The sequence below is a fragment of the Dasypus novemcinctus genome, chromosome 24, assembly GCF_030445035.2.
Source record: "Dasypus novemcinctus isolate mDasNov1 chromosome 24, mDasNov1.1.hap2, whole genome shotgun sequence".
NCBI lineage: Eukaryota > Metazoa > Chordata > Mammalia > Cingulata > Dasypodidae > Dasypus > Dasypus novemcinctus.
The window spans coordinates 16,180,979-16,206,039 of NC_080696.1; the positions used below are offsets into that span (position 1 = coordinate 16,180,979).

The following is a 25,061-nucleotide window of genomic DNA, read 5'->3' on the forward strand; positions in this document are numbered from 1 at the left end:
CCGAACCTCTAGACGGAATCCACCCGTCTTTCTCAGTGAGCATCTCTGCCGTGGTCACCCTTGGGTTTCCAATGCTCCCACCTGGAATTATGCCCACACAGCACAGGAGGATCACTTGGGCAAGGGAAGGGGGGGGGTTTAGGAGCAGGGGGTGAGAAGACAACTATGCACCTCCCATGGCCCCGCAGCATCCATTTTAGTTATGAAAAAGCTGTACTCAAGTGACATGGACCTAAACAAGTTAGGGTTCGTTTTATGGAATTATTACACAGCTAGATGAGGCGGAGCCAAAGGCAGATATGGAAAGAGGTCCCCAATACAAGGCCAAGTGAAGAAAGCAAGTTCAAAGCTGTGGGTGCTCCCAGGCCCATTTTTGCTGAGAGGTGTGGAGAGCATGTCTGGCATCTCCCTCTGGGAAGGGGATGGAGTGGGCGAAATACTTCCAGTGCTCACCTTCACCAGGCTTCTCTACTCTTCGAATTGTGCTTGCTGGGAGCACGTCTTATTTATCATAAATTTTACACTAAATTAGGAAGGCAGGTGTGCCCAGTCAAACACAGCCAGAAAAGGGATCAAAACCTGTCGCCCAGCCCTGACCTGCTTTTGTAGGAATGGCTACTGGATCAGAACTCCTCAACAGTCCACTGTGGCCCGGATCCTCGCCCGGCTGTGCCTCTCGGGCCACCTCTGGGAGTCCCAGATATGCGTCTATCTGTTGAGCCATGGGTAAACCCGTCCTCGGGGACCTCACCAGCTCTAGCCCCCAGGATGCAGGCAGGCAGCACAGGGTGGGCAGCACCGTGAGAGACGCCAGCACGGGTCTGCAAGCATGAGCACATGTTCAAGGGCCCCGGCCAGGCGGCCCAAGAGGCTGGACACAGCCAAAGCCACAGGTGTTGCCGGCTGTACCACCCGGGGAGCAGAGTCTTCTAGGCTACTTCTTGACTTTTTGGGGAAAAAATCAGAGAACTGTAGTTCTCAATGTGGGATATTCCCTGATGCCTATTCTTAGTATCACTAGCATTGTTGTGGAGCATTTTCACCTTATACTGTTACCACTGCTTCCACATGAGGTGGTTTCCTACTTTTTCAACTAATAATTAGGCCATGAGCCTTTCCTTCCATGTGACCAGGTGATCTTCATAACTGTCCCCATTTGTGGCTGCCTTCCACCTGCACGTGGTGATGTGTGCTCGTTCCTGTCGCCGGGGTGTGAGGGCTGGTGCCAGCGTACAACGCCGGTCACACTGTGGCGGCTGCCCGCAAGGACCTGATCCACTGCTTCAGAGCAGAGCCCAGGGCTGGGCAAACACTGCTGGCCTCCTGAAGGCTCCTGACACGTGTGGCTCGCTTGCTTTTCAGAAGGGTAATCCAGTTTGCACTGCCACCATTCCTTAACTGTGTCCGTGTGTTTGCTTCCATTAATAGTTTTAAATTGAGGTTCTGTGTTGATGTGACTTTTGAAAATTGTCTGCCAGCCACATGAAAATATGCTCGAGATCCGCCCGCCTCAAGAGTGGTCTGCGCACCCGCATCAGGGCCTCCTGGGGGCTGGTGGGACATGCAGACTCGGCCCGGGGGCCAGGACACAGGGCCGTGCTGCATGCTCAGCCAGGGAGCATGGCACCAGGGCAGGCCGTGGGCGTCTTAAAATCCTTCTTAAGGTCACCTTTGCAGGGTGTCTGAAGTCTGGAAACAGGGCCATTTCCTTCTCAATGCACAGGGCCCCAGGACGCGGTTCAGTGCCAGCCACAGGAGAGGGAGCCAGGAGTTCCTCACGGCAAACCCAGCAGAAGGAAGAGGAAGGCACAGCGCAGCCTCACCCCAGGTGAGACTGTTGGGATAGGGGAGAACCAAGAACTGGCCTTTCCATACGCACAGACAAGCCGCAAACGCTCCCTCGCGGCTTGGCCTTCTGTGTTAACCGCGCTGTGGGAGTCCCAGGGCCATCCGGGTGGTGAAGCCTCCTCCCTGCCTTGCTCAACCTCGGGGTGCGCCGCCACCCCCCAGGCTGTCCCTGCTAACTGGGGGCTCTCGGATTTCCTTGGGCCTGATTTCTCTGGACGCCGCACCTAATGTAATGCTTCCCCCACGTAAGTTCTTAGTGACAGAGGCAATTTCAGGATTATTTTGTTCCTGCGTGGCTGGCCTCGGGCCAGCACCCTACGTTTCACACCAGTAGTGTGGGGAAAGAAATGGCCACAGATCAGACAGGACTGGCCTTCCACAAACTGCTCAAAAAAAGCCTTTTCAATAGTCTTACCTGCTTCTTCCTCCAATGAGACTTCAGAATCATTTTGTCAAATTAGGGAGAAAAAAAATCCCATTGAAATTTTAGGTGGGATGATGGGAAACCAGTACATTAATTTGGGAAGGACTATTGTTTCATGTGTAATATTTAATCTTCATATTCCAGAACATGTTATTTCTCTTTGTTCTTCTCATTTCTTTTTGCATCACCTCAAGTCTTGCTCCTAACAAGGTCCTCTATTGCCTGCAAATTAGGGTGGCTGTGCTTTCTGTCCTGTGTTACAATCACATTTGTTTTGTATCTTGTCTCCAGCTTCTCACCCCATCATGGCAGGAGGCAGCTCCACTCTGCACACCCAAAGCGGGGAGCTGGCAAGCAGCCTGGGTCTCAGCACCGGGGCTGCCCCGGTGTCTCTCCCAGAGCCCCTCAGTCAAGTGCTCGGTCCCGTTTGGAAAGGGGGCTGAGGCGCGGCAGAGGGGTCGGCCTGTGGCCCCCAGCAGGAGCTGGAACTCCTTCTTGCAGGGCAGGGTGGGGGCCGAGCAGGCACCCCCGCAGAGGCTGGGGGAGGAAGCAGCCTGGGAGAGGGTAAGGCCACACCTCACACTGGCAAGAGAGGAAAACTGGGGAGAAAAGAGCCCTGCGCTACCAGAAATGAGCTCAAACGCCTCGGACCCCCCGAGACACGTTCTTGCAAGACAAATGCAATGAATTTTCCAAATCAACTAGTGCCTACTCAATCAAGCAAATATATAAAACAAGCTCCTCGAGGACGAACACGAAACGGGCACTCCCTGGCCCGATTTCTACAGGAATGCATCCTAAAAGCATGAACACCGAGTGCTCTCTCCCCTCTAGTAAATGCCCAGGCTGCGGGCAGGGTGTAGGAAGGCCGTTTCTCCTCAAACAGATGATCCTACTGTTACCCGCTTGATGCCTCCAATTCCTCAATACCCCACTTCACCCAAGCCTATACCGGACAACCGGCAAGATCGGAACCCAGAACAGGCTGGTGGGAGGAGCCGGATGCTGACGGTGACCTTGGCAGGATGTGGACCGGCCCTAGAGCGCATGGTGGATGGGATTACTGTCCCCCGTTTTTCACCTCCCCTTGGACTTGCCTTCTCCAGGTCCTGGTGCAGTTCCTCCCACTGAAGACACCGTGGATTCCCTGACCCGATTCCGCACAGTCACGTGACTTGCTCCAGCCAATGGGGTGTTGCTCTGAAATGTGCCCCTGCAGTTGGCACGCCCTGGCACGCCCTTTGAGAAGGGCCTCCTGCTGGCCTCACCCTGCAGCAGGAAGCCACCCCAGCTAAACCAGGGCCTGGAGCAGAACCGCCGGCTGAGACAACCCCGATCAGCCCAGCCCACCTCCAGCCAACTCCCAGAAGCGCTGGACAGAACACGCTGACTGCTGCCGTTCAGCCACCAGACTCTGGAATGTTTGTTTAAGCAGTGGCAAGAGCTGATGGACACAGATGGCATCCCAAGAGTTTCTACGAGCCATTTGGAGATAGCCTTCCCTTCCAGTTCATAAAAGAAAATCACCAACTTACCAGGCTCACCTTTCTTCTTTGACCCAGACTTCTTCTTAGCAGGAGCTTCCTGCTTTGCTGCCTCCTGGCTCTGAAGAGTATCTGCATTTCTGCTCTGGACAGGAGGCGACTCGGCCTTTTTACCCTGATTTGCAGTTACATCTGCCTTTTTGCTTTGGCTGGGGGACCCCTCCGACTTTTTGCCCTGATTTGGGGTTCCTTCTGCTTTTTTGCCTTGATTGGAGGTCCCTTCTGCTTTTTTCCCATGGCTTCCAACACTCTCAGCCTTAGTGCCTTGACTGGCACCCGAATCTGCCTTTTTGCCCTGGTTCTGAGCCCCTTCCACCTTTTTGCCCTGGTTCTGAGCCCCTTCCGCCTTTTTGCTCTGGTTCTGAGCCCCTTCCGCCTTTTTGCCCTGGTTCTGAGCCCCTTCCACCTTTTTGCCCTGGTTCTGAGCCCCTTCCGCCTTTTTGCTCTGGTTCTGAGCCCCTTCTGCCTTTTTGCCCTGGTTCTGAGCCCCCTCTGCCTTTTTGCCCTGGTTCTGAGCCCCCTCTGCCTTTTTGCCCTGGTTCTGGGCTCCCTCTGCCTTTTTGCCCTGGCTCTGGCCCCCCTCTGCCTTTTTGCCCTGGTTCTGAGCTCCCTCTGCCTTTTTGCCCTGGTTCTGAGCTCCCTCTGCCTTTTTGCCCTGGTTCTGAGGCCCCTCTGCCTTTTTGCCCTGGTTCTGAGCCACTTCTTTTTTGCCCTGATTGGGACTCCCCTCTGACTTTTTACCCTGATTCTGGACTCCCTCTGTCTTCTTGCCCTGGTTAGGGGACCCCTCACCTTTTTTGCCCTGGTTCTGAGCCCCTTCCGCTTTTTTGCCCTGGTTCTGGGCCCCCTCCCCCTTTTTGCCCTGGTTTGGGACGACTTCCACCTTTTTGCCCTGGTTCTGGCCCCCCTCCACCTTTTTCCCTTGGTTCTGAGCCCCCTCCCCCTTTTTGCCCTGGTTGGGGGCCCCCTCTGCCTTTTTGCCCTGGTTGGGGGCCCCCTCTGCCTTTTTGCCCTGGTTGGGGGCCCCCTCTGCCTTTTTGCCCTGGCTCTGGCCTCCCTCCGTCTTTCTGCCCTGGTTGGGGGCCCCCTCTGCCTTTTTGCCCTGGTTCTGGGCCACTTCTTTTTTGCCCTGATTGGGACTCCCCTCTGACTTTTTACCCTGATTCTGGACTCCCTCTGCCTTTTTGCCCTGGTTGGGGGCCCCCTCTGCCTTTTTGCCCTGGTTGGGGGCTCCCTCTGCCTTCCTGCCCTGGTTGGGGGTCCCCTCTGCCTTTTTGCCCTGGTTGGGGGCCCCCTCTGCCTTTCTGCTCTGGTTCTGGGCCCCCTCTGCCTTCCTGGCCTGAGCAGTGCCGGCGGCTAGGGCACTGGTCTGGGCGCCCACTGGGGGCACAGCCACCATAGGCACCTCCTTGGGGGCAGTTTCCAAGATGGCGGCCCTGGAGGCAAGGACCTGGATGGAATTCACCGTGGGACTGACGGCCGGCTCCACCTTTGCCACCTTTTTCTCCTTCTTCCTTTTGTCTTTAGGGGAGGGGGCCAGCTTCTCCTGGGGCATGGCTGGAACTGTGGCTACAGGGGCAATGACCATAGGGGCCTGGACTAGGGCTGGAGCCACAGCCACGGGAGGCGCCCGCATTGTTTGTTTGAGGAAGATGGTCACATCTGGGGACAGCTCATGTTCCGGTATTTTCCCATTGGGCTTCTCTTCCTTTTTCTTGGTCTTTCCTTTCTTCTCCACTGTTTTCTCCTTCTTTTTCTTCTCTACTTTCTGGTGGTGCGTTTTTGCCATCTCCTTGCGCTGGTTGGCGAGGGCTTCTTCATATGAAGTCTCCTTCATGGAGAAGGTTGACACCAGGAAGATGCCGATGGCGGAAATCACCATGAATCCTCCAAAGACCACGACCCCCAGGGTCTGAGTGTCGTAAATATCCATCCTGGCTTACTTTCCTTTCACCTGCCAAATACATACATGCAGATTAATTTTTTGTAGAAATTGAGGCCTTCGATATTTCCCACCCTACCCTTACCACCAAATTTAAGGTTCCACTATTTCTGTTCTTCAGACCAATAAATTCAGAGAAAAACAAACCCCAGCAACCTCTGATACCACACATTCTTGCCCACTCCTCTTCAGATGATGTGGGAAGACCCTGTTGGTGCTAGGCAAGATGAAGCAACAGTCGAGAGGGCCGAGTGCGGGTCTTTAATTAGAGCACCTCATGTCAGGATACTCCGAGGCTGGGATCCCAATTCAAGATGCTCCCCACCGCAGGGGTCACAGACACCCACGACTACAAGCCTGGGCTAGGAGTGGGGCAATGGGAAGCGGCAGGAAGCATGGCAAAAATGCCCACTTAACTTAGGGAGGTGGTGCCATCACGACATAACCGACCACCTTGGCAGAAATGTGTGTGCTGGGTTGATAGACCTTCGGATTTTTCACGATGGTCCACAAATCTTTTTATTTTGGTCAATGTAAAACTGACCAGCTTAAAAAATACCATGTGAGCCAAATGAAAACACATCTGCAGGTTTTCAGCTGTGTGCACTTTCGTCAGCGGGCCCCCATGAGCCATCTCCACTCTGCTGCCTCCCTTTTCCCCAGTGCCAATACATACAACCACCCAGTCAAAGCTGAAAACCTCTGCATCACGATACTGAAAAGTGATCAAGAATTTGGGGTTGGAAAATTGGATTCTGGCCAGTGGTAGTTCCTGAAGAGTTACCAATACTGCAATCTGCCTGCTAGGAAACAGGACGACTGTGTTGGGGGACCCCCCACCCCATGGTTGGAACTTCACAGTCTGGAGTCTGCACAGAGTCCTGGAGAGAGGGCGGGTTCACCAACACCATTCCACGCCCCAGAGAAGCACCCCATTCTCATCACGTAGGGACTAAAGTCCTAGGGGCCAGGGTCACCAGGTCCACTGCCTTCCTGGCTGACACCCTGGCCAAGTCAGACTTCAGTGAGGAGCTCCAAGAGGAACTTTTATTTTAATACATTCAATTTTTATTAATAAAATACGAAGCTAGCATCATGTTCCCAGCCCTCTGAACTAGAGAGAGAAACAGAGTCTAGCCTCTCTACAGAGGGTCAGGGGAGGCTTAGTGAACAGCTGAGAATGCAGGGCAGCCGAGAAGGCAGAGGCAGGGGAGAGGAGGCGGGGAGGCAACCAGGGTCCTCCAGGGTCCCTGAGCAGGGGGGTGGTAGGACAGGTCCGGCTGGTTAGTGGTTAGTTGAAATTACTTTTCCAGTGGAAGTTGGCAAGTGGAATAGGGCAGGAACTTCTAAGCAACAATCATGAAATCCAAATTATGACATCAGGACATTTTCAATAGAGTACCAAGGAGGGAGAAGGTTTTAAAGCCTCGGCATTATGTTCTAAGAAAAATCACTCTCATTGCAGAACAAACCCACAATTTTGCTGCCACTGCTTCTCATAAAACTCTTACAGTTTAATATACTCATTACAGAAACTTCCTAACACGTGCTTTCCATGTTGCTAAACTCCATCACTGCAGCTGTAACATTAGTTTCTCCTGCAAGCTATTACCCTTGGTTTAGCAAGATCAAGTCAAACTTTTCTCATTCTGGTCATAACCTCTGCAAATGAAATCTGAAATGAGCTCATTGAGGCCTTCTAAGTCTAGGCAAGGCAGTATTTATGTTTTCAAGAGGATTCTGAACTCTGGCTGTAGGTATTGACAGCTGTGAGTCATAGCAAGAGCCTACTCGTATAAGATAATCAAGAGATGGTCACACATTCACCCTTCCAGGAACACACTCACAGAAGCCAGGCATTGAAGAACCCTCCACCCTGCTCAGCCTTGGAGCAATCCGGTGGGTAGGAGGGCAGGGACCAGAAGGTCTGGAATGCTCTATGGGTGACCCCCATTTCTTGGTGGGCATCCACCAATTCAAACGCCATCCTCACAAGGACCTCTTAGAACTCTGCCAACACGGACACGGTCAAGTACAAAAACTACATTATAAGCACCACATTCGGCTCTGTTCAGACGACAAAACTCCTTCAAAGTATTCCCCATGTCCAGAGGCAGCCCACACCAGGGGCCCAGGTCACCTCGGCCAGGACTCTGTAAACCCCAAATGGCTTCCTAACAATTACAGCTCCAGGGGTGGTCTCCCGTGGGAGCCGCAGTTGGCAGGGGCCAGCTACAACGTGGGGCCTGCTAACCGCCGAGGACTGTAGAGCTCTGTTTAGCTCGTGGTTTACAACTTCTAAAACCAGGCAGAAAAGCCAAGGTTGGAAAAAAAGCCTTTAATTGCACTCGAGTCAGGCAAACATGTGATACAAAAAAAAAAAACTCTGCTGGGAGCCCATGTACAAGAAAAGCAGACTTGGGAGACTATTTTTCCTCTGCAGTGTGCACCAATTATGTTTTATAGCAGCGCAAATATGTCTTCCCAACTTTAGCGGAACAGGTTGCTTTAAAAAGAAATATCATCACCGAGACGAATTCCTGAGTTAGAATTTTTAAAAAAATCTTTCATAGGGAAACAAAAAGCCCTGACCTTAAGTGATAATACAGGGAGAAGATAAGGCTGAGGCAAGATCCCCCGACAGCAAAGGCCTCTGAAGAACAGCTGCTGCGCTCTGCGGAGCCGGCCTGGGGGGGGACCAGACATGTCCTGGGAGGTCTTGGTTCAAACATGATAAACCTGGGGATGCCTCCCAAAGATGCTCTCGTCATTAGTTTTCTTCTGCTTCCCTCCTGAAGCTCCCACTGTGATAAAACCACTTCCAGCACCTCTCCTAGGGTTTCCCACGGGGCTGGGCCAGGAGCACCAATTAGGCCAGATGTGCCCACCCAAACCTTGTCCGGCCTGACCACAAAGAACTTATATTTTTTGTAAATTCTGGAAACTTCTAGGAAATAAGTAATTGTACTTATGTTAGCTGCCCTTATGGTCGTGTATGCTTGGAGCATGTGGCAAAAAGATGGGGACCCCACAAAGGAAGGAGGCAGGAGGCCCCAAAGACTTGGGGCCACTGACAGTCTCCTCAGGCTGAAACTCACCAGCTCACCTCACCAGGCTTCCCAGATGAGGTGTCTAACTCAGGAGAATGGCTTTCCTCCTGTTCTCAGAAGCCAGGACTTGGGGACCAAAAATAAGTGGAAGCCCCAAACTCGTAGGCATGGACCATATTTACTAATAACTCTTGTGGCCCAACCAAGCCAGTTCAGCCCAGTTTGGCAATTGGGATTCGGACAGGTTTTGTGAAGGACCCTCAGCAGCTCCTGGGGGCCTGGAGAAGCTGAGGGGTGGGGGGGTGGGAGGTGAGGTGGGGCTGGGAGGGGGCGAAAAAGAGCACAGCTGCGGACCCACCTCTGAGCACGAGCTGACTTAGCGGGAAGGCAGGAGACCAAAACGAATGACAAAACAGACCCCCCACCAGACATGGCTGCACGAACGTCCATTTATCCCCCACCCACCACTGTCATATCCGAACTCTGTGCCATATTTACTTCAGGTATTTAAAAAAGAAATATAACACCACCTCTCCTCCCAGAGAACCCAAGTCCTGAATGTGTCATTTACTGTTTTCACATGGATTATATACTCCCATTACAAACGTGCCCCTCTGCAAACAAAACACACCATTGCGTTGCGTGCTGCCAGCTGCTATGTAAATGACATACTGTGGGTGTTACCTGGCACATTCTTCTGGCTAAACCTTGTTTTTGAGACTTATTCATATAAATACACATAGCTTTAGAGTTCACTCGTTTTAATTCCTATATTATAACTAGACCGCAAAAATTATCCCTGCTCTTAGGATGCACATTTAGGTTTTTAAAATCATGCTCCCTTGTGCACGTGCACTCATTTCTGTAGGACAGACACCTGGCGGCTGCCCTGCAGCCACAGGAGGCACCTGCTCAAGGGCTCCTGGGGAGGCGTGGCTGTTTATCCCTCCACTGGCAAACCGCATCCTTTCTCTTCTCCAACTCGTTCTATTGTCCAGTTTTTTTTTTTTGTTGTTGTTGGTATGTTTGTTTTTTATTATCTATTGTCAAATTTAAACATGCTGCCAATCAGATGGATGTGAAAGGGCATTTTCCATGTCTGCTAGTCCTTCAGAGCTCTTCTTCTGTTACCTGTCCAGACTCTTTGCCCATTTTCCTATTGGATTGTTGGTCTTTGTTTTTCTTCTGGTTTATAGGTGTTCTTTACATATTTTGGAGAGTAATCGCTTGTTATTTTAGACATGCTAAGTCTGTGGTTTCCTTTTCAATTTATCGTATCTTTAAAATAGTCTTGTTCTTTAATGTAATGAAATTTACTAATATTTGCCTTATGGTTTGCCATTCTTGTTTAACCGCTACTATTCCACAGTCATAGACCGTTTCCTTTTACTTTTTAGAAGAAAAACGTGTCCCTTTCCTTTAATTTTAAGTGATTATTCGTCTATGTTGTAAAGAGGCAAATACTGCCATGGGTAAGAAGCCAAGAGGAGCAAAAGGGTCCACAACGAATCACCTGCCATGCACCCACTCCCTGTGTGGAGGCAAACGCTGAGACACAAGTCTTGCTGCCCTCCTTTTCTTCTAAAGACTTCCCACTTAGGTGTAAAATCACCCAGGATTTATTTTTGTAGATGGCAGGAAATAGTGATATAATTGTCGCCCCCAGTCTAATTACCCAGGACCATTTCCTGACTAGTCTATTCTCTCCACCCCGGGCTGGCATGCTCGTCTCTGTGGCATCGGGTTTAAAGTGTTAAAGCATGTGGGGATCTGTCCCTGGGCGCGACGCTTTCCCATCAGTCTATTACCTATGCTCTGCACCAAGGCCACATCTTTGGCTGAGGCCCCTCCCCTACCCCCCCACACTCCCAAAACCACCACCGCTTCTGGGTTGTAGCTCTTTCCTTTGATAAGACATCTCCGGATCTGCTTCATTCACATTGTCGTGTGGCATTTGTGTGTTAAGTGAGGAAGGTGAGAGTGCATTCTCAGACTCTTGGTCATTCTCGTCTCATAAAATGAACTAAGCCTCATCTCTTTTTTCCTGTTCTTCGAAACAGTTAATGTAAAATTTGGGGTTATCTGTTTTTTGTAGACTTGGAAGAACTTTCCCTGTAAAACTGTCAGGACCCGGTGTTTGGGGATCTTTTCTTAGAGTGGGGAGGGTGGATAAAGGGCCGATATTTAAGACTCAATTTCAATGATGATTCTAGAATCAGCCTTTGGGTCTGTAATCCAGTCAATATAATTAATTTTTATTATTCCTCCTTTCAAGATCCACTGGTTTACTGTTCAAGTCCATAAATGGGCATTTATTAACTTTCAGTCCTTTCTCTTTCCTTATAGCAAATATTTAGGGCAAGAAATTTTCCCTCTAGGTCAGGAGTTCTTAATCTTTTTTGTTCCATGTACCCCTTTGCCAGTCAGGTGAAAACCATGGACCCCTTACTAAGTCCACACTATACTGTCCATTTATTTAATAAATACAGCACACCTGCACTAACATGCCCCACAAAAATAATGTGGTTTTTTAATATTTAAATTCAAGCTCATTGACCTCTTAAGAAGCCCTGCTCTAGCTGCTGTGGTAGTACCATCCTACGAGCTGTGACATATGGCATTTTCATTATTGCTTAGCTCTAAGTTATTTCCTCATTCCCAAATGATTTCTGACTTGTGAGTCAGCGGTATCTTAAACTTTCCTAGTATGGAAGATTGAACTGTCATTATAAGCATACATAAATATATATATGCACATGTGTATACAAGAAATCAACCTTAGTATGCTGGAATTTTCTAGGCCATCAAAACATTTAAAAAGGTTTATTTCACAATCAACTAAACTGATTTTGGTAATCAGTTAGGTCTACAGTTTGAAAAACACTGATTTAGATTATATGATGTGTGGTGAATTTTGCTGGATTGTGGTCAAATTTTTCATGTGTGTATGGTCAATTTATATAGATACATATATATTCCATGGAGTGCAGGGTCAATGTCAACTTGGAATCTGTCAGGTTTGCTTTATTTGGAGACCATATCATTGGGTAAAAATAAAAATTGTTACATTTTCCTGGTGAAGTGCTTGATTCCCCCCCCCATTATATAATGATCCTCTTTATTACCAGTAATGATTATTTTTCATTAAAGTCTAGTTTGTGATTATTAATCAAGTTATATAAACTTTGGGGATAATATTAGCCTGGAATCTTTTAAAATTCTTTACCTTCAACCTTTCTATGTTCTTACGTTTTAAGAACATATGTTTAAGTGTTTCCCCTAAAAAAAGCAGATAGCTGGATTTTAAGATCAGGGTGGCAATTTCTCTAATTGGTAAGTTTAGTCCATCAACATTTATTATGATTTCCCATATAAATTGGATTCATTTTTACCCTTATTTTGTGCTTCCTATTTACAACACTATTTCTTTACTTACTTTCTGCTTTCTTGCATTTTACTGGATTATTCCAATTTTATTTAGTCCTCCCTTTTCCTCTATGGTTTGAAAGTTATACGTTCTATTTCTACATTTTTAGTGAGCAATATTTGTTTTAAAAGGACTATTAAACACTTTTTACCCTTACATTTCTAACATGCATACTTGACCCAATTTCAGGAATGCCTCCAGTCACTTGTCTAATGGAAGAACACAGAAGGCCTGACTCGGTGCCCTCGGTCTGACGTCTTCAGCTCTCCCCCAGTCAGTGCTCCCCCAGCACACACACCTGTTCTAGACGCGGATGCTTAGTTCCACGACCCAAATGTTCACCAACCCATTTGTTCATCACTGCTTCTGGCATCTCACTCCTTCCTTCTGGGTCTTCCTTCTTCCCTAAGTACTTTCTTGATAAAATTCCTCAGTCCTTAAAGCGCTGAGAAATTTTCCTTATTTCAAGCTCATTCTTCATTGACAAGTTGTCAGACAATGTGCATTCCTTTGTGGGACCTTTTTTTTTTTAAAAATCTCTCACTGCTTTTAAGATCCATCTTTGGGATTCTAAGGGTTCAGAAAATACATTCAGGTGTTTATTTTATCTTATTCAGACTTACTATGCTTTCTGAATTTGAGGAGTCAAGTCTCACCAATTCTGGAAAACCCTTGGCCATGGAGTTCTTTGGAAACTGTCTTGCCCCTACTGTTTCTCAGCAGAAACCCTAATTAGACCTTGATCTCTCTGCACTGCTGCTTCGGAAGACTCCTCAGACACATGTTCCGCTTCACTAATTCGCTCTACAGCTGAATCTAACCAGCTCTATAATCAGTCCTTTGAGTTAGTCTGTTTTTTCCCCAAGTCTGCCTGCTTTTCTCCCCGTGTTATTTTTTAAAAAATCCTTTTCTATTTTTCATTACCTTCTTTCATACCCTTATTAGTGCTTTAGTATTATGGCTTCATCTTTAATGGGGTTTCAATAGTGAAAATCTTGTACGGGCTGAGTTGCGGACCCTCAAGAGCTATTTTATCTTTGTTCCTCTGGGCTTGCTGAGAAATCAGCAGCCAAGGACCAACTTTTACATGCGACATGGTTCTCCTGTTGCAAACTCTCAGGAGACTTTACCTCCTCTGCACCAGACAAAATAGATAAGCTCTCACATGTCTTCTCCCTGAGCATGGGCAGACATTTTTCTGGTCTGTCTTTTCCTCAAGGGTGTAGCCCTTCAAGAGTTCAGGGTTTACACGGGGTGTGCAAGGGAAGGCTTGGTTTCTACTCCCACCTGGACATTAAAATTAAAGCACCAGGCTGACTCTGGCTCACAATTCCCCACCCTCAACTCAGGGTTTGCTTATAGCTCTGGTCCCAGACTCTCTCTCAGCCTTAGTTTATGGCCTCTGGCAATCTCTTTCACCACCTTCAAGACCATCTATGCTTTTTAAAGAATGCTTATTAACTTTATCTAACATATCTAAATGTTTGGCAAAGAAGGTTTTCAGATTATTTCATCTAAAATTTTAAGTGTAATCTCTGGCTTCCCTCCCCCAGAGAAAACAAAAAGAAAATACATTAAGTAAAAGATGGATTCTGAAATAATTTATTTCATATTTTAAGAGAATGGAAATAAACTGACTTCCCATTTTAAAGAAACAATGCTACTCATTTTAAAGGACTGAAACCCTAAAAATAGAAACGCATTCTATTATAAGCCTTTGCTTATTCATCGGCCATTTCAGATTCAATTTCTATGCCTGAGGGGGAAAAAATAAAGAACTGGCATGTTTTTGTGTTTCTCCAAAATAATAATCTTTGGAAAAGTGGGTATTTAAGTAGACCCAGACCTTTTAAGAACTTACAAGATGCCTAAAGGTTTCACCTAATTAATGAAGACAACATGCATAGAAGGCAGGGATCAGGAATTCTGACTTCTCAAAATGGACATGAGCAATTAAGATGTCCTAGTCCAGACCAGAATTCTTATTGCAGTAGACATTAAAGCCCCAGGAAGCAGGGCTCTGTCTGTCAGGCACTGTATCCAATCAAACCATAGCACATCCAAAGTATTCAGTAAGTGTCTGCTGAACAAAACATTTCCTAAACAGCACACGGGGATAGTTAATTTATGTGGATGCCCTGTGAGGACTAAATCTAAACAGAGAAACACAAGTAACTCCAACAGAGGAAAGAATCTTACACAACTGGGGAGTTATCGTTTTTATGCTATTGCTAATGGTGTGTCTTTTATGCTTCTTTTCGTTGTTGCCTTGTTGCTGGTATACAGACATGTAACTGATTACCGCAGGGTGATTTTTCCCCCCAATACCCTTGTCAAACTCTTAATTCTAGTAATACACCTGTAGCGTTTTAAAAATTTTCTACATATGAGCATGTCACCCGTGAATGACAGTTTTTCCCTATCCTCATACCTTTTGCTCATTTTTTTCTTGCCTTTCTGCACAGGGTGGGACCTCTAAGAGTGCACTGGGGAAAGGGGATGACAGCAGGCACCCATGGTTCCAATGGGAAGCTTTAGGTGCCTTGTTGTTTTTAGTGTGTTGTTTGCTACAGGCTTTTTGTAGCTATCTTTATCAGGATAAAAAAGTTGCTTTTTACTTCTAGTTTGTATGAATAGACATTGAATTTTATCATTTTTTCTCTATTTATTAAGGTAATCATTATTCTCCTGTAACAGTGTAGGAGATGAACATAAGCTTATTTTTTAATGTTCAACCAAGTTTGCAGTCCTAGTATAATTTAGTCATTTTATACATAGCTGGATTTGGCTTTGTTTGTATTTTCAGATATGAGATGAACCAATAGATTTCTCTTCTACTATTCTGTCAAGTTTTTGCTGTTTTTTAGAAGTACTGGGGTTGGGGATTGAACTCAGGACCTTGTATGTGGGAAGCTGGCACTCGACCACTGAGTCACATTGGCTCCCCTGAGTTGTTTTTTTTTTTGTTTATTTGCTTGCTTTGTTTTTAGGAGACACAGGGAACCAAATCCGGGATCCCCCACATGGGAAGCAGTTGCTCAACCACTTGAGCCATATCCACTCCCCCCTGTCAGGTTTCATAACAAGCTGGCATCAAAATGATTTGGAGTGGGTTCCCTATTTTTCTTTCTTTCTTCTTCTTCTGGGGATTGAACCCCAGACCTTATATGGGAAGCCGGCACACAGACACTGAACCACATTGGCTCCTGAGTTGGTTTTTTCATTTTTTGCTTATTGTTTGTTTTTAGGGGGCACCAGGAACCAAATCCAGGGGCTGCCATGTGGGCGGCAGGCACTGGACTGCTCAAGCCACACCCGCTCCCCTTAGTCTTGAAACACTTAGTAGAGCCCTCTAGGCCTCATATTTTCTGTGAGAAGACTTGCAAACAGATCCAATTTCTTTATTAATTATAGGATTATGCACATTTTCTATCTCTTCTTGGTTTGGTGTTATTTTTCTAGAAATTTATTTATGATGTCAGAATTTGCCATATAGAGGTAAAAAAAAAAAAAAAAAAGACATGTTCCATTTTTGATGTGTGGTAAAGTTCCCGCCTCTGAATATTTTATATTTCATATATATATATATATATATATATATATATATAGGATTTTATTTAGTCTTTAGTCAAGTTGTTCATAATAACCTTTTATCTTTTTAATGTCTAAAACATGGGTATATGAGTCCCATTTTACATATTTGATATTATTTGTGCCTTTTTCTCCATCAGTTTTGCTCGAAATGTGTCACCATTACTCATCTTCTCTAACATGGTGAGTAGTCATGCTTTCTAGCCTGTCCATGTCTCCCTTCACTCCTGTCCTCACTGGCCTGTTCCTGTGGGCCCTGACTCACAGGGCCTTGTATATCCTTCAGACTGGGTTATTGCGAACTAGGGACTGCTCATTTCCCTTTGGAAATTTAAGAAACATGACGAAGGTGCAGCCCTTCAAAGACCTGCTTGCTTTTGGACCAGCCCAAAGGTACTACCTGCCCAAGTCAACTCTAAAGTCATATAATTGGCAGGAGGGACAACCTGTGAGCACCAACTTCTCAGGATGCCCCCACCCGTCCCCCAGCTCTGCTCTGCACCCTACAGCTTTCCTTGGAGGGAGCTGGGAGGGAGGCAGGAGGGGCTTACTTTTAATTCACCTTCACCCTTCTCTCCCTGAGATTTTGGCCTCATTATCTTTCTCCAGATCTTCTGAGCCATGCTTTTCAGAAGGTCTTTGTTATTGTGTTTTTCCATTTCAAATCTGTTATGGAGCACTATTCGCACCCCACCCAAGACAAAAGATGGGTTCAGACAACCCTGCCCACCTTATCACCAGAAATAAGAGTGCCACTCCATCTCCAAGCTACTGTTTATCTAAGACTTTGGCTAAACACAGTCTCAGAGAAAAAGGGATGAAGCGGCAGTACCACCCGACGTTTCCGAATCTCACCGCTGCCATACCTGGGTCCCAGGAGGAGTGGTGCCTGCAGAGTATCCCAGGAGGGGGGCGGATTTTCTGATTAGAAATGGGCCAGGGCTGAAAAGTACCTGACTTGCGATTGCTCCACTTCTTAACTCATTGCATTAACCTGGGGGTAGGGGTGGGGGCTACCAGATGAAGAAGTCAATCTCGAGATCAGAGCTCTGCTGACTTCTCCCTTCATTGAACTCCAGGAGGAGCTGGCTTGTGGGCTAGCGCCAGCACTCACACATTGCCATTAAAACCTGGCCCTCATGTTCTCTTTCACAGCATCTCTGTAAAGCCCCATCTCTGATCCACAAATGCCACCAGCCAAACATTCCCATCTCTCTGGCAGGAGAACTTCAGCAGGAGTGAAGTATTTATTTAGTATCAATGGTAACAGCCTTCTTTCTGGCCACTTTTTAGAGTCAGCCATTTTACAACACATTCCAACTCTTGGACTGCTGGTGGGAGTACTGCACTTTGGGGAGAAAAGTCTGGCACCTTCTTCTAAAGCTGAGCGTATGTCTCCCGCAGGCCCTGCAATTCCACTCTTAGGTGCAGAAGCGCGACAAATCCTCACCAAAAGACAGCGGCAAGACTGCTCATGGCAAGACTGCCTGTAGCAGCCCCGAAGTGGAACTGCAAGGACACGTCTACAGTACAACAGATAAACTGGTATATCCACATACGGGAATACTACACAACAACGAGAAGGAATGAAGGAATGAACCAACCAACCAACCAACCACAGCACGAATGAACCTCACACATGACCAAAAGGGCACGTGCCATGGGATGCTACTGACAAAGCGCAAGCACGGGAAACACTCAACAGTAGAATCAGGAGGGCAGCCACCCCTGGGGACGGGCAAACGAGGCACTTTGGAGGGAGGAGTGGGGGAGGGGCAGAGATAGTCTCTTGCGCTGGAGACTTGTTACAGTGAGTTTCTGTAAATGCATTTTCTCCTTTTTTCCTTTTTTTTTTTTCGTGTGTGTATGCATTTTTAACTCCCATAAAGGGCTCAATCTACACGTCACCTTCAGTAGGAGGACATGTCACCTGGCCCTGCAGGAGCTCTCTTATGCCGAGCATCTCTCCTGGGTGTCTAGTCCAGACACAACGTTGCTCCCACCAGGGAGAGGAGGGAACTGGGGTGGGGTCAAGGTGGAGAGCCACCTCCTGACCGAGAGGAGGGTGGCGACCTCACAGCGCCCAGTCAGCTGCACTGCTCCCACCGTCTTCGCATCATCTCACTGTGCAGACCTCAGGAGGAAGCAGCTGAAGGCGGGAGAGAGAGGCGGGGCTCAAGGTGACCTTATATACGCCCCCTGACCCAGCACTAGCAAGACTTTTCATTGAGGGATTCAATAGTTCATTTATTCTTCAGCATTGACTCCTTCCCTCAATCACTGTGATTATTATTAAATTCCAAAAATTACAGCTCTTTCTAATTACTACAAATACCTAGAAGGAACAAGGAAATGGAAATGTATTCCACAGAAATAAAGCTGCATCTAATTCCTGTTCAAGATCAGTCTTGATCCAGGAAAAAAAAAGGTTCTTATTCAGGTGGGCTGTGCATTCATTAACCACTGACTGAGCAGTTCCAGAAAAACATACCCCTGGGCTTGGGGCTTTCACCTTTCCAGGTAAAATGAGATCCTCCCACTAAAGAGACTCTACTTTTCATTTCTTTGCCTAAAGGCAAAAGTAAGAAGACAAGAGTGAAGAGGGGTGGCACCTGGCCTGGGCTTCCACGCTGTCCTCCTGGAGGAGCCAGCGCCCTGAGGTGAGGCAGGCCGCTAAATCTAGGTTCCTCTTGGTCCTCACCTGACAAAACCAACCACGGCGAGAACCGGCTGCCACCGAGAGAATTCTTCTCCCCTCCCACTAAGGTTCACTTTCTTTGCGCACTGAACACTGAACCTACCTCTTTCCGTAGCAGGCCGGACACTGGTCAAACCTAAGGCCCGCCTTTTGCTCGTCGGCCGCCCAGGGAAGCAGGGGCCTGCAGCCAGGCACCCCGAGACCCGCGAGGAGCTGTGCAGAAACGGGCACCACCCGGGGGGACAGGCAGCCTGCCGGGGTGGGGTGCCTTCCCTAGCCAGTCACTGCAAACCCCGGGCCTCTGTGGGCAGAGTGGGGATCACCCCACTTGACAGTGTCCCCTACAACGTGCAACTGTCAACTTCTCATTTGGGGCCTGCTGGATGCGATCCCCAAATCACTTGCATTTGGCCTTAGACTATGCTTTTGTGTTTCTCTTTGACGCTCTACGAATCCTGACTAGTTGAGACGAAATGACAACCCACGCCCGGAACAGGGACACTGGAAACCCTCTCGCCCCAGGAGCGCGGCAAAGCTGGGGTGACTGTGTTCTGGGCACGGCTCTAGGCCCTGGGCTGCCTCAGGGAACAGAACAGACACAACCCTGTGCTGGGAGAACTTAGGTTCCTTCTCGAGGCGGCGGCGGACAAAGGAAGTCACAAATGTGGCTGTGAGTGAAGAGAAAGTGAAGCAGAGAAATGCAACAGGGAGGGGGGACAGGATGGGGACGGGAGTGTGATTTTAAGGGAGTCCAGGAGGTAACACCTCACTGACCTGAAGGATCTGGGGGACGAGCCATGTGCTCACCGGGGACAAAGCTTCCCAGTAGCAGGAAGAGCAAGTGCGAAGGCCCTGAGGCAGGCGTCTGACTAAGGGACATGGAAGAGGCCAACGTGGCTGCGGCAGAGGGCAAGGGTGGGTGGTGGGAGTGAAGTCAGAGAGAAACTGGGGCCCTTGTAGGCCACGGTAAAGACTTCGGCCTAGGAGGGTCTCAAACAGAGGGTCCCCATGAGCTGACCTGCTGAGGGAAATGCAGGGAGAACACTTCATTGGCTACCGAAATAAACCAGGCTAGTGAGGGGGCTTTGGACCCCGGTGGGGGGGGGGGGTGCCAGCAGTGATGGTGAAGAAGGTCAGATTTGGGCAGTATTTCGAAGGGATAACAGAGAGGATTCGCTGATGTTTGGGACACAGGTATGAGTTAAGGGATAAACTGAGCTCTGTGGCTCAACCTCTCGAAGGAGGGAGCCATCTGGTCTAATTCCTGTTACATGAGGAGGAAATCAAAGCCCAGGGAGAAGGGTCATGTCCAAGGTCACACCACTTATTTCTGGGATGAGAACTCCCAACCAGGGCTTCTCCTGCGGCTCCATGCTTCGGCGAGGCAAGAGACGACTCAGGCTACACCCCCATGCTCCCCAGCCCCTCCTTGCTCTCGATTGCTGGACTGGACAGTGCCCTCCCGGTGGGTGCCAAGTGGGTCATGTAAACACAGGAGATGCTGGTGAAGAACAAGTGCCCTGTCCACAAAGGGCGGCCACAGGCAAGCGCTGCCAGGCAAGAAAGGAGTTCTGGTGTGGCCAGAAATTCCTTTTATTTCCCCTCCCCCAGAGAACCCCCAAATCTACCTCTTAAAGAAAAAATGTCTCTATTTCTAACTGGTGGCTCAAGTGTTTAAAAACATGGGGTTGGCCACACCAAGCGCATGCAGGTGCAGCCAGGTGCAGCCAGGCGCAGCCCGCGCAGGGCACCAGTCTGGAGCCAGGCTCAAGACAGCCCTTCATACAGGGTTTTGAATTCAAGGGCTGGGTTTAAGAGGATCTTTCATTCCACTTTTTTCAACCAGCAGATGATATTCATTATCACTATAACAGCTGAAAACTTCCAGCACAATCTCGGTGGGCCTACACTCTGACCCAGAGATTACACAGTTGCCCACCATTCATGGGTTTTTGTTTAAAGTTAGCTTTGATTTCACGTTACACTCAGTACTAAAATGAGCCCACCAGTACAGCCACGGCCAAGAATTCAACATTCTTCCCAAATACTATCAAGCTGATCCTTTCAAAGTTTTATGTAGTATAACGGAGCCCTGCAAATAGCCACTGGCCCAGAAAACAATTTATGCCAGCCAAGTATGAAAACTCCAGCATCTTGGATTATGTAAGGTGTTTTGTTTTGGTTTTTTTGGGGGGGAATACTCCAGCCCTGCCAAAGTAATCTAATTTAGAAATTACAAAAGGTTATTTATAAAGTTGCTTCCCACTAGACAGGTGGGAGTATACTCTACTTATGGCACTTAAACACAGTAGGTATTGCTGATTTTTAGCTTGCCAGTCTAGCTGCCCGTTTCAGGAGACTCATTTAGAATTTGTCTGCCTAAGGAAACAGTCCCCTAGGAAGTCACTGAGTTAATTTCCTTTAATACTAAGTGGCCATCCTTGCCAGGCTCTCTCACTTAGAATTAATATTTATTTTCACTACAAGTTGTATGCTGGCTACTTACTTCCCATCCGTTGTCCATGGTTGGTGCATTTGACCTTTCTGACGCTGCTGGCATTAGGTTCAGATCTCCAGGGCAGGCCCTCTGGGCTGTACCTCCATCCACCTCCTTTTTTTTCTTTTTCTTGGTATGTAATTGGCAATGCGCACCAAGATACTGGGAATGACTCTCTAAAGGGAATATCTTCTTAGGTGAAACTGTTTTATGAATTGCACTAGTCAACTGTTTTTGACCAAAACACGGGCAGTTTCATATGATTGGACCTAATATTTCTAAGCGATGAAGAAGAGCAGAACCTTGAATATTTAGAGAATACAAACTACATCTAGACCCGGGCTGTCCAAGAGAACTCTGCGATGACAGAAAGGATTTAAATCTGTGCTGACCAGTATGTGGCTAATATGACTAAGAAACTGATTTTAATTGATTTAACATTTCATTTTATGTAAATTACTAAGCTGAACCCATAATTTGACTTAAATAGCTGCATGTGGCTAGTAGGTACCCTACTGGGCAGCCCTGCTCTGGGCGCAGCTGCTCCGGGAAGCATCAGGCCTCACTTGCTCACATTTGCAGTGCTCCCGGGCCCAGCACACAGCGCGCACTCGCTAAAGAAATGAAATGAAAGTACTTTCTGGCACTGCCAGTTTCAACTCCTTCCCCACCATCCATCCGCTGAAGCTCTGAACTTCGGCCTTCTCGGTCCACGAACTCCTTCAGAAGGTGAAGAACCCAGGGCTTTTGGAAGGCTGTGCCCGTGTCATCTGGCAGCAGGCAACAGGGACGGGCCTGACAGCCTGCCTTGCTAAGCCTCCCATTCTCATCCACTGAATGGGAGCAACATACCTGCCGTGGGGTGGGTTCGTCCTCGTGAGGCCTAACTGTATGCCAAAGTGGTAGAATCCAATTTTAAACAGTGAACCTTAAAAATCAAGTTGGGCTCGGCTTCATTTATTCCAACAAAGTAGGAGAGCTACCGAAAACATTTTCACAGGTAAGGCTGTCTGCTTCATTTGGCCAATACTTAGCGGGTGTCTCATGGGCCAGGCCTTAACCACCACAGGCCCGAGATTTACAAAAATGGACAATATAGTCCCTGCCTTCATGATTCTGACTGACCATTACTTTTTTTTCCCTTCCAAAATAGGATTTTGACAAAGAAAAATCTGATGTCTCGAACTGTCGATGCCCTGCTTAGGTGTCATTCATCTCTTAGCCAAAGCAAGAAGAGCCCGGGATCCCTGCTACATCATCAGCCAATATTCCAATTATATCATTTGTATTCAACCATCGAAACAGAGCTTGGTGCTATATAATTATTGCAGCTTGTTGAGTTTGGGCTCATCTCAGCAGAGAGCATAATTACTCAAATGTGACTCAATGATTCAGGATTTATTTAAAACTTTCCCACCACCAAAAACTATTCAAAAGCACCATCCTAACTTCTTAATCTGCTTATAGATGTTCAGAGACCAACTCCTAACTGAAAGAAAGGCGCTCTGTTAAAGCATGGCACCTGTAGCTCCATCCACAGGGAACTCCCTGCTTCCCAATCCCAAGATCCTTTTCTCATCTCCTCCCGCCTCAGCTGGCTGAGGGGCCCTGCCAGCCAGGCTTCCTGCTCCCTGTAAAGGAAGTCCTAGCCTACTAGGAGGTCTGCCCCCACCTTTCCTTCTTTGCTTAAAGGGAGAGGGAAGTGGCATCTCCAGATCTCAGAATCGGAAACTTCTTCCTGGACGGTTAACAGGTTAGGCAGGTCCCAGTGGGGCTGACACCTGGAAATTCAAAATGAAACTAAGACATCACCACAGAAAGGAGCAAACTGAAGGACCACAAAATGTCTCTGGGTAGCAGATCAACGGGAATTTAAGAGAGATGAGGGCAGGAAGGAGGAGGGAGGAGGGGATGGCAGGAGGCAGCCCCCAGCTGGACAGAGCTGGTGGAAATGCAGTTGTCTCTCCTGGGAACGCTTGCCCTTGGTCTTTCAGGCCTTGTGGCAGCGGCAACTCTGAAGGCTCCCTAGCCTGGGATGTGAGGCCCAGGAAATGCCGTCCACATGCCTCCTGCCCCCAGGTGGCGTGAAGTGGGGGGCAGGAGGCTGGCCTTCCCTCAAGGGAGGTCCCTGGAAGAGTTTCCCCATTTCACTTCCGTGATGCTTCCCAGTCTCTCTTGACCTCTGACTTCCAGGGAGTTATTGCTAAACTGCCTTCTGTTTGCACAAGGTCCCAGTATTCCCCCGCACTTCCTGCAAACCTCGGATCCTACCGTGCAAAGGGTGGTACTATCTCCAGGGAACTGATAAGGAATCTGACGTTCAGAGAGGCCGGTCGGGCAAGCACTGCATATGGCGACAAACCCAGACCCTGTGACTTCTGCAAGCCCCACGTCCACGGAAGCACATGGGACCCCTTCCTCTGACGTCCCCCACGGCCCTAAATCTCATCCAACAGTAAGAGCCAACGCTTGTTGACCACTTCCTCCACGTGCTGGGTCTCCACAGCTTGTACCTGATGGAGTCACAATTAAGAACCCCATTTTTCAGACGGGGAAACTGAAACCCGAGCTGGATGGAGGTCACCCCCGGCGGGCCGGGATTTCGGAAGTCACTTTATCATTCAGAAGTACAAGAGATGACTTATAATTTGGGGAAGGGGGTCCCGGAAGCATCCCGGATGCCCGATGGGGTGCGCGGGTCCCCAGTTCGCCCTCCCCTTGCCCAGGGCGCAGCCCGGGGAGCCTGGTGGGCCGGCGCGCGGGGCCGGAGACGCCCGCCCTCCTCCCGGGCCTGGCCTCGCCGGCCCAGGCATCGGGGCCCCCCGGCTCGGGGGTGGGCAGGGGCTGGCGCGCCCCGTCCCTCCGCCGGGCGCCCTCGCGCCGGGCTCCGCGCGGCCCCGCCGGGGAAACGGCGCCCCCAGCCCCGCCACCAGGGGGAGCAGGGAGCCGCCTCCCGCACTCCGGGAAGTTGCCACCGCGGCCGCCCGGACCCCGGACGCCGCCGCTCGGCCCCGGTCCCGCGGCCCTGGCCCACGCCGTCGGGGGCGCCGCGCCTGCCGCGAGCCCCTCCAGCCCCGGCGGGCGGCCGGCGGGGCCCGCACCCCAGCCCGCGCCGGCCTCCGCCGCCTTCCGCCCGCCCCCCCAGCCCTCGGCCGGGGCTCCGGGCCCGCAACGTCATCCGGCCGCTGCCCGGCGCTTAACCCCTTCCTCCGCCGCGGCGCGCCCGCCCCACCGCCAACTTTCTTGGCCCAACTTGGGAGCGCGCGGGCCGGCCCGACGGCCAGGCCGGGCGGGAGAAGGGGGGCGCCGGCCCCGGGCCCCACGCCGCGCCCGAGCCGCCGCGGGGGTCCCGACACCCAGGGCCGCGGGGGCGGGCTGCGGGGCGCGCCGGACACCGCCCCGGCGCGGGCCCGGCCCCGGCCCACGCCCCCCAGACCCGGCCGGCCCGAGGGGCGGCGGCGGCGGCGGGCGGCCGGGGGAGGGGCCGCCAGGAGACGTGTCTCTCGCGGGCGGCCGCCCCGGCCCCGGCGCCCCGACGGCCCACGCGCCGCCCCCGCAGCCGTCGCCGCTGCAGGGCCCGGCCAAGTTTCTTACCTGCAGCCGGGGACGCGGGAGCGAGAGCGGGAGGGCAGAGGCGCCGCCGCGGAGCCGTGAGAGAGGAGCCGGCCGAGAAGCCGCCTCCGACCAGCTGCAGACGCCGAGCCCCCGACGCCGTCCGCCCCGTCCGCCGCCCGCGCCGGCCGCTCGCTGCCTGCGTGCGCGCGTGTGGAGTCGTGGCACTTTCTGCCTCAGAGCTGGCGAACGGCCCCCTCCGCCGGGATCGCCGCCTCCTGCCTTCCCCACCCGGGCCAGCCATTCATCGGGCCGCCTCTCCCCATTGGCCCGCGCCCCGCCACTCGGCCGGCCGCTGGCCAGTCAGGCCGCGGGCGGCCGGGCCGCGGCTGCCGCCATTGGACGGAAAGGAGGGTCTCCGGCTCGGCCAATGGGAGAGGGGAGGAGCTGCGGGGAGCCGCGGTGGGCGGGGCCGTGGCGGGGCGGGG

The 25,061-nt window shown here is 50.0% G+C and overlaps 1 protein-coding gene across 6 annotated transcripts in view; it reads right to left on the bottom strand.

Annotated features, from left to right (window-relative positions):
- RRBP1 (ribosome binding protein 1) overlaps positions 1-24,831 on the bottom strand; it is a 50,538-nt gene extending 25,707 nt beyond the window's left edge. For 3 of the 6 annotated variants that reach the window (XM_058287602.2, XM_058287599.2, XM_058287600.2), the window contains exons 1-2: positions 24,616-24,754; positions 3,808-5,770 (exon numbers count right to left, since the gene is read on the bottom strand). In XM_058287602.2, coding sequence (XP_058143585.1) covers positions 3,808-5,749 — 1,942 coding nt within the window. In that variant the 5' untranslated portion in view covers positions 5,750-5,770; positions 24,616-24,754. Of the gene's footprint in view, positions 1-3,807; positions 5,771-24,615 lie in introns of all 6 variants that reach the window. The other 3 variants (XM_058287598.2, XM_058287603.2, XM_058287601.2) reach the window with 3 other exon arrangements.
- Between the last annotated feature and the right edge of the window lie 230 nt (positions 24,832-25,061).